The sequence below is a fragment of the Diadema setosum genome, chromosome 9, assembly GCF_964275005.1.
Source record: "Diadema setosum chromosome 9, eeDiaSeto1, whole genome shotgun sequence".
NCBI classification, from domain to species: Eukaryota; Metazoa; Echinodermata; class Echinoidea; order Diadematoida; family Diadematidae; genus Diadema; species Diadema setosum.
The window spans coordinates 7,429,138-7,440,914 of NC_092693.1; the positions used below are offsets into that span (position 1 = coordinate 7,429,138).

Here is an 11,777-nt window from a genome sequence, read left to right on the forward strand (position 1 = left end):
GATTGCAGTTAAAATGCAGGTATTGTTGTTAGTGTTAATTAATCAGCTGCACTTTGTTTGGATTTTATTTTGGTGGGCAATTGAGTTGGGACTATGGAAGGATTACCTGTGGTAGATAACAGGGAAGGGGGTATATAGCTCTTTGTGCATTGTGCCTTCTCTGTATCCACAGCTAAGGAACTTAATAGCAGTATAAAATGTAAAGTTTGTTAGGGAGTTAAGTTGGCCACCTTGGATGAGTTGTTAATTGGGTCTGTGTTTATCTTGGGAAATTGTGTTCCTTTGTCCTTAGTTGTGGAGGTTAGCTTTTTGAGTGTGGGAGAGGGGTTGGATTTTAGATCTCGCAAAGTACAGACCTACATTATGTATAGGGGAAGAAATTTGTCTGAAAATGATGATGAGCTGGTGCTCATCATCAGTCAGTCCAAGCGTATCATCTTCATAGTCTGAAATATCTTGTGACACTTTGATTGATCTGGTGAATATGTAACTTTGGTTACAGAAATAAAGCTGCCGAAGTCAGATGGGAACTATACACCAATAGTTGAAATCTCCCTATGTTTGTTCATGTATAGTGTGGCAATGATGGTGATGACAGTCACAATGGGACTGTGAGAAAAAGCCCACAGGAGTGCAATTGGGTGATGCCCTCCCCACGCGTATCTCTACACTTGAAAGAAGTACATTGTATACGGGTGTAGCAACAAAGAAGAAACTAATCTGTTGTATGAGGTTTCGGTCTTAACAATCAAAACATACTTGTGTGCAGAAAACTTTGAGGCCGACTTCAGCCTCGGACTGTCGCGTAAACACTGATTGGTGCAGTGCGCGTGAATTACTTTCAACTCGGCCTATGACACTACGTACCATTTACTTCTTGTAATCTATCGGCTGGAGTTAGGGCTAATCGCGGGCTATAATAACACGTTTCACGACAATCGTTTCACTTTCCATCGTATTAGGGTGCAGAACACTAGAATCTCTCAGGCAAAGCACGACAAATATTCTGACAAAGAATCCATGATAAAGCTGTCTTTTCCGTGCAACTGACGGCGACATGATTGACCAGCAACCACAGCGCTCTGGGGCGCCGGAAGCCGCGTACGGTTAACATGGCATCATCGCGCAACCCTGGTAGCTGTCGCTGTACAACAGGGAGGCTGCCCACGGCGACGGCGCGGGACTAGACTGACTGACTCGACTGACGGCGTGTGTGTGGTCGGCTACATACCCACGGCATCGTGCTGACGGTACCGGTGAGGATGAGCTGAGCTGCTTGCTTGCATGTTGGGGGGAAAGAATGGCTGCTGGTCATGGCCTGGTCCTGGCTGTTTCGGCCGGAGTGTGTGCAGCTTCTGCATCCCTGTGTGCTAAGTTGGCAATGTCAGGAGACGAGATGAAGGACCTCTGTTCCCGTAATGTTGAAGATGTAAAACTCGAGCACATGCCATCCTGTCATGTGGTAAGTTGTTCCTTCAGTATCAAAAGCCCAGGGGCATGTCTTATAAAGTTCAAGACTTGTGATAGAAATCAATCACAAGTTTTTTGTGTGCTGCAATGCAAGTTGCGATTGATTTGGGGACTTGTGATTGATTTGAAGGCTTTATAAGACGGGGCCCAGGGCAAAAGAAATGAAAAGGTGCCTCTAAATACAGACCTAATTACACTCTTCTACCCACCAAAAAAAAAAAAAAAAAAAAAAAAAAAAAAAAAAAAAAAAGAGCTGTAGAAAAGCCTTCTGTGGGATCATTCCAAAACCGTCTAACGGTTGGTCACAGTGTCAGTGGCTAGTTATCTTTCATCAAAGTTTCTATGTGCTTGTAAATATCTGTAAATAAACTGTATAATGTAAATAGCACAGTCTGCAAGAATCTTCAGCCTTTGAACGTTGAAGGAGGCAGAAGAAGAAGAAGAAGAAAAGCTGCTAAAAACACAATGATCTCTATTGCGACCAGCCCCAACGCAATACCAATCATGATATAACTGTGTACAAGGAGCGCCCTGACCCGATCCCAAACTATAGAATAATGTACATTTGTAGAAGAAGAATTGCTATTTCAAAGACCCATTTCACCTATTTTGAGTCCTCATGCACTCTAAAATTAGGGCATGCAACTTTTTGTTGGGTTTTGTAATGCATGGTCACATACTGTTTCATACTTGCCAACATTTTCATTTGAGAAAGCGGTAGAATCCAGGATGCCTATAGATGCGAGCAGCACTAGCTTGAATGCTAATGAAATCTTTCAAAAGCGGTAGTCTACCGCCAAATGCGGTGGAATTGGCAAGTATGCTGTCTTTACATATCTACAGGATGTGGATTCACCAAGCTCTTTAATTATACACCAGCAAGAAATGTTAAAGGAAACCTCCAGATGACTTTAAGACTTTGGCACTTGAACACCTACAAATCCATTACTGGTACACATGGTACAGTGTTTCAGAATTTATAGTGAATACGACGGGATTTTTTTTTTTCTTTCGTTTCAAAATCCATAACAAATCACAATTTAATGAACAAGGATGATAACATAGCAGCTTCACATAAGAATGTATGATTTAGTTTTCGAGGAAGCAGAACAAAAGAAGAAAGCATGCATAAATTCTACACAGGTGAACTTGATAAGAATTAATAAAGTGGCATTGCATGGAATTACATGGCTAACATTACTTGAATGTGTTAGCCTCCTTTGTCATCATCCTTGTTCAGAGAGTCATGTTATTGGGTTTTTCAGAGTATTGGTTTAGCTGCTCAAGAACGACAATAAATTCCACAAATCTGTACATGGCATTATCGATTTTAACCAGGATGTGAAATTATATGAATTATCTGGAATGTTCCTTTAAACGTCTGCCATACTGGACTCTCGTCAGTCTTGAGGTTCCTGGTTCCCTGGCTGGAAATTACAGTTGTGCTCTCAAGTGAGGCACTGTGTCATCATTGCCTACTCCTTTTGAGGGAATCGTAAGCTCTCAGTCCTGTGGTATCTAGCTCTAAAAGCATATTAATGCTTCCTTTGTGGCCACATGAAACAAAATTCAAACTCTCACATTGAGTAATCCCCCAAATTGAATTTCCTTTGAAAATGATGCACAAATTTGTCTCATATACGGTATATATGTGACCCTGCATCGCAAAACCAACAAAAAGCCGCCTGACATGGTTTTTCAGTTAAGAGCAGATTCTGAAAGAGCAGATTCAAAGCTTTGAAATGATGTATTTTTTTTATAACTCAATTAAAATAGACTCCCTAACCTACCTAAATACTGGAAAGAAAGCACACACTCTGAAAAAGTGTGAACTGAGAAAAGAGGCTCTGAAGTACAGGGTCTATTCAAGCGCATAATCTTTACCAAACCGTGCTAGCTGTACAATGAAAGGAACAAAACACATGATGTAAACCACAGGAGCAACAACAATGAAGGGATTATCAGATTAAGCTGAAATTGAGCATGTTCTATTAACACATTCTGTTCATGATTGATACCAACTTTCAAAGCAACTAGCATTATCCTTTCAAAAGTTAAGTGAAGAGTGTGCAAGGGATTTGAAGAAATGAAAAGAGGCCCCTAAGACATACCTGGTTATTCTACTCTCCCCCCCCCCCAAAAAAAAAAGGTTGTAGAAACACTGCTGAAAACAGACTTTCCCATTTGTGTTATGATTCCAAACTTAAGAAGAATGTAGGATAGCTCTTTTAGAAAATATGGAAAAGTCAATATTGACTCAGTTGACCCATTTCACCTTTTCTTTTTTCTTTTTTTGAGTCCTCATGTAAAATCAAGATTTGCGACTTTTTGTTTGTTTTGTGATGCACGGTCACATATATGCATTTCACATACAGTACATGTTGAAGATTGACCCAGGGAGGTAGAACTCCACCTCCCTGATTTGACCTCGGTTAAACCCAACCCACGTACACTTGATGATGCTTATAGCCAATGATTTTGTCCCGCTCATGTGGTCCAGATAACAACAGTGCTGCGTGTTGCTGTGTTTGCATTGGTCTTCGTCTTCAATGGACTGATGTGGACCCTTTTCACCAAGTCCATGCAGCTGTGCCGGTCATCCCTCCATGCCACGATGACGAACAGCTCGTCCAATCTGATATTCAGCGTGAGTACTGCTGCCTCCATCCTCCCCCACCAGATAGTCTTTACTATTGATTAGCCCAGTCGCCACTAATCACCTAACCTACAACGTAAAATGAACCTGTACATAAATTCAATGACCTTTTGGAGTGGTATTGCTGAAAAGGATTGATACAGGATGATAGGACACATGGGATGGAGAGTAAAACCGACCGTGACCATTTTTGCACACTTGCTCCATCCTGATTTGGCAACTGTTTTGATTTCTGTATTATGGCAACACTTGCATCTGCATTATAGTAACTGTGTAAGCACCCTCAGTTGTACTTTGGTCATCATTCAACATGGCAAATTGTCGCAGACTTCAAGACACTCTTCAGCAAGGTTTCTATATCTAAATTGTATATTCAATAAAACACTGTAGGGGGACTATATAGCATCTATTGTATAGAACCCCTCACTTCCATGGGTGCCCTGGGTTCTGGCATGACCAAGTGATCATTACTGCATTGAGGTCCAAGTCCTTCTGCATGATGTGTGTATAATAGTCAAGTTCAAGGCAACCTCAACTCTGACTACAGCCTCAGAAATTTGAATTGTTATACCAGTATGTGAAACATGCTGTTGTGATATGAGTTTAGCACTCTAACGACAACAAGAACAACAACAGCAGCAACAACAACAACAACAACAACAACAACAACAACAACACTAAATAATAATTTACTGAGCATGAATTTGTGTTTGTAGACTCCATGTCTTATTTTTCCCCAATCTTTTCTGTAACTTTGTGAATATGAAGTTGTCAAATATGAGCTTGCTATGCGTATTAAACATGCTGCGGCTCTGTCATGTTTACGGACTGCTCAAACAATATTTCTGAAGAGAACTGTCCCAATACATGTAGTTACAGCTGTAATAGGATAGAGAGATGTTCTATTTTATGATCAAATTCACGCTCTGCTTCCTGTTCCTTTAGTCTTCCATCCTGAAACTGGAAGCTCACTAGCACCAGGATGCGATGATGTTATTTATGAATATTTATAAGGCAGCCTAAGGGCACCTCAAAATTGCCATAATGCAGGTCATGTGACTGTGATGGTACTTCCTTCATCAGTTGTTTGTTGTTGCTTTTTTGTTTCTCTATACAAAAGAAGTGACACCTTACATTCATTTTGAAAGGGATAGACCTAAATTCCTTTGCCAATGTGCATTCAGCATTATGCCCTCAATGGGAGGCAAATTGCAGTCAAGTGTGTACAAAAATCATTGAGTTGACTTATGAAGCATTCTGAAGAAAAGACAGTAAGAAATATGATTCAAACCATTGATATTTTGGCATGAAAAGCAAGTTATGAGCAATACTGGCAAGATACCATTTTTTAGTGATCTTCCATCATTTAAAGTTCCAATGAGGAAGTTATTTCTTTGACTTGTATCATAATAGGTAATGTACTGGCCTTCATATTCATCAGGTCTTCATACAATCATATATATCCAGATCTGATAACTCCTTCTTCAAAATATATATATATATATATTTTTCATAATGCTTTAACTGTCAATTTTCATCACAATAATCATCTCCTTTGCCTGTCAACTTGTACAGGGGATCATGGGCAAGCTTCTCTTTGGAGAGAGACTGTCGCTTCGGTGGTGGTTTGGCGTGTCCTTGATTATCCTTGGCCTTCTGATGGTCAACAGAGGGCAGCAGACTGAGGCAGATACTTGTAGTCCTGGTACAGAAGTGGGTTCAGAGAAGGACACCAAGAAGAATTACAAGAAGGACAGATAGCAGCATGAACTAGAAACTCTTACTGTGTATAAGATAATGGAAAACTCTTAAAAATCTTGCCAAGATGGTGGTCTGGTGTGTCCTTGATAGCCAAGTATCTTTGGCTTTCTGATGGTCAACAGAGGGCAGCAGACTTACAGAACTGAGAGCAGAGTGGGATACTTGACTGATATCAGCATGAATTAGAGACTCCTTCCTGCACAAGGGATCATGAGGAAATTTCTCTATCGAGAGAGTTTTGCAGAGATGTTACTTTGATATTGATTGTTGATTATCGTTGGCCTCTGGATGGGTCAACAGAGAGCAGGAGACTATGGCAAGCCAAATGTCCCATGGCAACTTACTCTGTATGATCTGGGTGATGAGCAGCTCTCCGTTTGCATGCAAAAATTCACCAATTTTGATATTTCTCCCAAGAAAAAAAAACCAAACACACTTTAAGACTTGATCTTGGTGTATGATTACAGTAATATGTATCCGCCTGTTCTTCTCATCAGATAAGTTCTTTCTGTGTCCAACTACCTTTGACAAATTAAAATACTGTAGTAAAATTTTCCGTGCAAAACAAGTGGAGAGCTGTTCAACACCTATACCAGGCAGGATTGCCCAAAATTTTCTCCGACCTACTTTTCTGATTTCATATATGTTGTGTATGGGAAATTTTATCTCAGTGACAACAGGGTAAATTCTTCAGCTAGTTAATGAATATAAACTTTTTACTCTACAATGCAGTGTTTTTTTTGTTTTGTTTTTTTGGAAAAAAAAAGAAAAAAGAACAGGATTGAAATAAATGCATGAACTGCTGATTGATGCTTTATATATGAGGCCTGTTTTGCCATAAAACTTGTCATATACATGTACATCTACTTTTTGAATTTGCAGAATTCTGTATCATTACATGTACTTGCGGTTCTTTGCTCAACAGAGGGCAAGTGTAATCTGAACATGGCACACCCATCACATACAGTGTACTCCCAATATAACAAATATGGTCAGAACAGAACTCTTGTCACAACGAAGTGAAAAATCTGGTCCCAAATTTATGTACCATATTGTTTTAAATACTTATAACAAAATTTTGATATAACAAAAGGTAACTGCCAGTCTCGACGACTTCATTATGATGGGAGTCACGAGTTCAAGAAAGCACTATGTCCAGCTAAGGCACAAAGCTTTGTCAACCCCAACACTACCTTACAAATCCCAGCATTCCCCTTGGGTACATGTTAAAACCTATCAGTAACTAAATTCTCAATTACAGGTGCTGTAGGCAAACATGAAATCACAACTGTTTCCTGTAAAGTGTTTTTCCTCTATTTACATTACAAATATAACATGATCAACAGAATCAGTGTTGAGGTAATGTCTTAGGTGGATGATATTCACATCTTTGTTGCTTGTATGGTAGCTCTACTACATATCGACCACCCTTTTTTAAACTCCCATCACATACAGTGTACTCCCAATATAACAAATATGGTTAGAACGGAACACTTGTCACAACGAAGTGAAAAATCTGGTCCCAAATTTATGTACCATATTGTTTTAAATACTTATAACAAAATTTTGATATAACAAAAGGTAACTGCCAGTCTCGACGACTTCATTATGATGGGAGTCACGAGTTCAAGAAAGCACTATGTCCAGCTAAGGCATAAAGCTTTGTCAACCCCAACACTACCTTACAAGTCCCAGCATTCCCCTTGGGTACATGTTAAAACCTATCAGTAACTAAATTCTAAATTACAGGTGCTGTAGGCAAACATGAAATCACAACTGTTTCCTGTTAAGTGTTTTTCCTGTATTTACATTACAAATATAACATGATCAACAGAATCAGTGTTGAGGTAATGTCTTAGGTGGATGATATTCACGTCTTTGTTGCTGGTATGGTAGCTCTACTACATATCGACCACCCTTTTTTAAACTGACTGCGTAGTATTGGCGCACAGAACGCTTAGTACGCACTGCACTGCGCGCAGAGCACATAAAAATGGATTGGCTTTGACTGTTGATGAGGATGTGTGGGAAAACGCAAAAATTCACTGTTCATTAATGGTTTAAATCAAGGACAAAATTTCGAATGAATATTTTAACCGAATCGTAATGTAATGTCTATGGAAGTTTCTAAAAAGCTTCGTACAACACGGTGTTCAATACAACTCGGTTTGTGTGCATTGTCAATGCAAAAACAGCGGTCGATCTCAATAAGGAGCGGCACCGCGGGGAGCTGAAACTTCGAATTGAAAAGGGAACAACAGCATTTGATAGTGCTGGATTTTCTCAATCACGTAGGTCAAGTTTTTAGATGAATTTCAGTGTTAAATATTCTTACCAAGCAAATAAAACATTAGGCGGTCGATGAGTAGTAGGTCCAACCATACATGTATTTGTTGATGAGTAACATACCATAGTTACACATGTCATCAACCATTTGCCATGACAAATATTTATTGATGTCATCTCATTGAATGTACCCTACAGAGAAATCACATCTAGCACAATATAGAAAATAGAAATGAATACTGGAAACTTCATTTGTGCAAAGAAATTCGAATTTAATACTCAAATAAACCCTCCGATCTCTGTTTCACCATAGTTAACTCAGAAGAGAAATATACATGGTAGGCATTCTTGAAAAGAAGAACAGAATGAGCAAAAGTTGTTATCATCATACATGTACCAAAATAATTCCCCAGTGGCAATGTCTAATGACAAAGTCAGTATCCCATAAGAAGAATATTCAATAAATAATTCATCTGTGAATCTAACAAAAAAGAAAGATAAATGATATTACAAGTCTAACTCTTAGAGTTTTCATATTTTATAAACACTCATGAATATACATATCATAGTCGATATGGCATAGGTCAAACCCCTGAGCCACACACATTCAGTTCCATGTTGGGTCTTAACTTCACAGATAAAAAGCACAAACAATACAATGCATACATATGACATTGTGCACAAAATTTCATTATTGATGAACAACAGATATACAATCGCAATACAATTGTACAAGGATACCTGCAAAGCAATTCTAAAGAACTGCTGCAACAATAAAATTAAAACAGAAACTAAATGTAAGAAATATGACCAATATTACAGATGTGCCAATACCCGCTTCCCATAAATGTAAACAAATAGCTGCATGCAAAAATATGTGCAATTACCCAATTAAATATCATAGATGACCGTTTGACATGCTATTTGTACGATGCAGGACAGATAGGATGTACAGAAATATGTGACGTAACAAAACTCTCCTCTGCTATTTGTTTTGCTTTGTTTGTGTCTTGTAATGGTATAACAACATACAGTGCACTCCCGTTAAAATGAACACGGTTAAAACATAATTCTAATTACAACAAATAGAAATTCAGGCTGCAAACATTATCTGCTCTGACTTTATTGTTTACTTGTTCAGTTATAACAAAATTTTGATATAACACAAGAAAACTGCCGGTCCCAAGGACTTTGTTTTTAACGGGAGTCCACTGTATTAAATATAACAGACAATGTCCTATTAGTATGGAACGTTTAAAACGTTCCATACACATAGTGTACTACCAGGTTTCTGCTGTATCTTAAATCCATGAAGTTATTCTTTCTCTCTCTTTAATTATGCTTTCTACTTCGGTGAGATTAGGACAAGACTCCGAGCATATGCATGGTACATAAAATGTGTGATTTTAAAGATAAGTGTCTCTACAGAGCAACCACACACCATTAGGTTAAAATTTCTGGTGGAAGACTTTTTTTCTGTTTCCAATCTGCATGGCTGAATTGGTCACCACATTTGTAGGGTTTTTGTTTTTCCAAAGAAGTATGGGGATATTGGAGAGGGGGGGGGGGGGGGAGACTTGAAGTGATACATCAGCTGAGAACCAGAGAGGTGTGAACAACAAATTCCATACAGTCTTAACCCTTTTTGTGCCAGGGACATTGGAAGGTGTGTACAAGGCCACTGAGTTTTCTGTGCCAATCTGCACTCAAAGCATGCAAAGGGTTAATGTCTTTCTAGCTCTAATCAGATGTTCTGCTCAAGGCAACAAAATGCAGATGCTATCAAGACACCAAACGATAATCCATTGCATATGAAAGAGGCAATATTTAGAATAGTAACTTCTTTGCGTCCTCCAGACCATGATTTTGGCCAAGAAAATATCCACATTAGTTCCAGAGTTGGGGTCACAAGTACACATAGCAGCAATCATCATTCATGCCACCATTAATTTCAGATTTTCAAGACAGTATACCACATCATACAAAAGATGCTCTGAAAAAGCAAAAACACTTGCATGATACAAGTACAATGATGAAATGAGTTGAGGGCACTACTACAAGAGTATTATTGACATTGACATTTATAGAATGAACATCTTTTTGCCTGTCATATCACTTTAAAAATGAAACAAATATATTTATACATTGTCTGATATATTAGGAATGTTGATAAGATCAGCAATAGCTCTTGAAGTTCATGAAAGCAATACACAGTACGTTTGATATATTGTAAACCTGCATTGGCATATATATGCTATGTGTGTAATCTCTTTTCCAGCCATGACCCAAAGTAATTTCACATGATTACACTGTCACAGAACCACTGCATCAACATCCTGAAATTTCAATGTATTGCCACCAAAAATTTTATCATGATTGCCATGATTTTGCACAGGTGAACTTTGCTGGTCATACAAGCGCTAAAATCTCGAACAGTGACTCATTAAAATAATATCTGTAAACATGATAAAATACGTAGCTTGTCACCTGACGAAGTAGCAGCAAGGGCATAATGTATGTCAAGAAGGAGGGTAGAAACGTTCAGCTCCTATAAAGGATTACAAACTTCAATTTAATAGTACTGAATGGTAAGGTAAGTCACCTTAGCAACTTTTAGCAATTTGATTGCAAGAACAAGCAAAATCACACCACCACTGTGACATCAAACATGACTGTAAGTACTAAACCAGAGCATACACTTGCCATCTACAGGCAAAATATATTCTGAGCAAAATGCAAATTCAAGAGATACTAGCAAAACATCTCTCGAGACAAAATCTCGAGCCAAAATCTTGAGCTTCAATTTCTTTCTTTTTTGACAGGCTTGTCAAAAAAGAAGACCAACACCTCCTAAATAAAATGATACAGTATGCTACTGCATATCTTGTAAATTACTAAAATAGACATCAATACCAGTTGATTACCAAAGAGTACTTTATTAATTTGGCACATATGTCTAATCTGAGTAGAAAACATTCCTAACTAATCTACAATTACCAAAACACGGCTATATAATTACATGTACTATGAATGTTCCTCTGCTAGAAAAACAAAACAAAATGCAACGCTATAAACTTCGTAATACTTTGACTAAATAATCTCACATAAAATGAAAACACAACATATTGACAAATTTGTGATCACTATAATTCTATCTGTGAAAGTGAATAAAACAAGTTAAAATGCTTATTGCACAGTACATCCGAACCATTAGAAATGTAAATAAAAAAAGAATCAAACCCTCTGCTAGATGTGACTTTTTTGTCATGAAATCTCATCAACTCATCACAATGAATTTACTACAATATCATTCCCTGTGCGAGCATGCGCAACCATTACTAGATATGGTTAAATTCATAAATGCATACAACGTATATCACAGCTGCTTATCAAAGATGCATCCAATACAGAAGTACAGTATTTGTTGCATACTAACCATACCAATAAATTCTCTGGTGGGAACTGGAAAGTGGCTTACCATTCCTCATCTGTAACTCAAGACACATCATTTGATAAGCCACTAGAGATGCTCCAGAGATCATTGTGCCTTATACCCTTCTTCCATTAAAACATACAATCAGGATGATCTGAAGAGATGCATCCT

At 38.2% G+C, this 11,777-nt stretch overlaps 2 protein-coding genes across 2 annotated transcripts in view; one reads left to right on the forward strand and one right to left on the reverse strand.

The window, feature by feature from the left end:
* Positions 1–11,777, reverse strand: part of LOC140232902 (heterogeneous nuclear ribonucleoprotein C-like 1) — a 281,840-nt gene that overhangs the window by 71,709 nt on the left and 198,354 nt on the right. The gene's annotated exons all lie outside the window — the stretch shown is intronic.
* LOC140233168 (uncharacterized) lies at positions 812–6,718 on the forward strand. The gene is made up of 3 exons (XM_072313286.1): positions 812–1,462; positions 3,971–4,117; positions 5,702–6,718. Exons 1-3 carry the CDS (start codon positions 1,301–1,303, stop codon positions 5,885–5,887), a joined length of 495 nt encoding a protein of 164 aa, XP_072169387.1. The 5' UTR covers positions 812–1,300; the 3' UTR covers positions 5,888–6,718.

What these genes read in the sequence shown, in the direction of transcription:
- LOC140233168 (XM_072313286.1), top strand. Translation starts at nt 1,301, where the DNA reads ATGGCTGCTGGTCATGGCCTGGTCCTGGCTGTTTCGGCCGGAGTGTGT. An exon ending in ACATGCCATCCTGTCATGTG is followed by an intron (nt 1,463 to 3,970) that starts GTAAGTTGTTCC and finishes CATGTGGTCCAG; the next exon opens with ATAACAACAGTGCTGCGTGT. An exon ending in CGTCCAATCTGATATTCAGC is followed by an intron (nt 4,118 to 5,701) that starts GTGAGTACTGCT and finishes CAACTTGTACAG; the next exon opens with GGGATCATGGGCAAGCTTCT.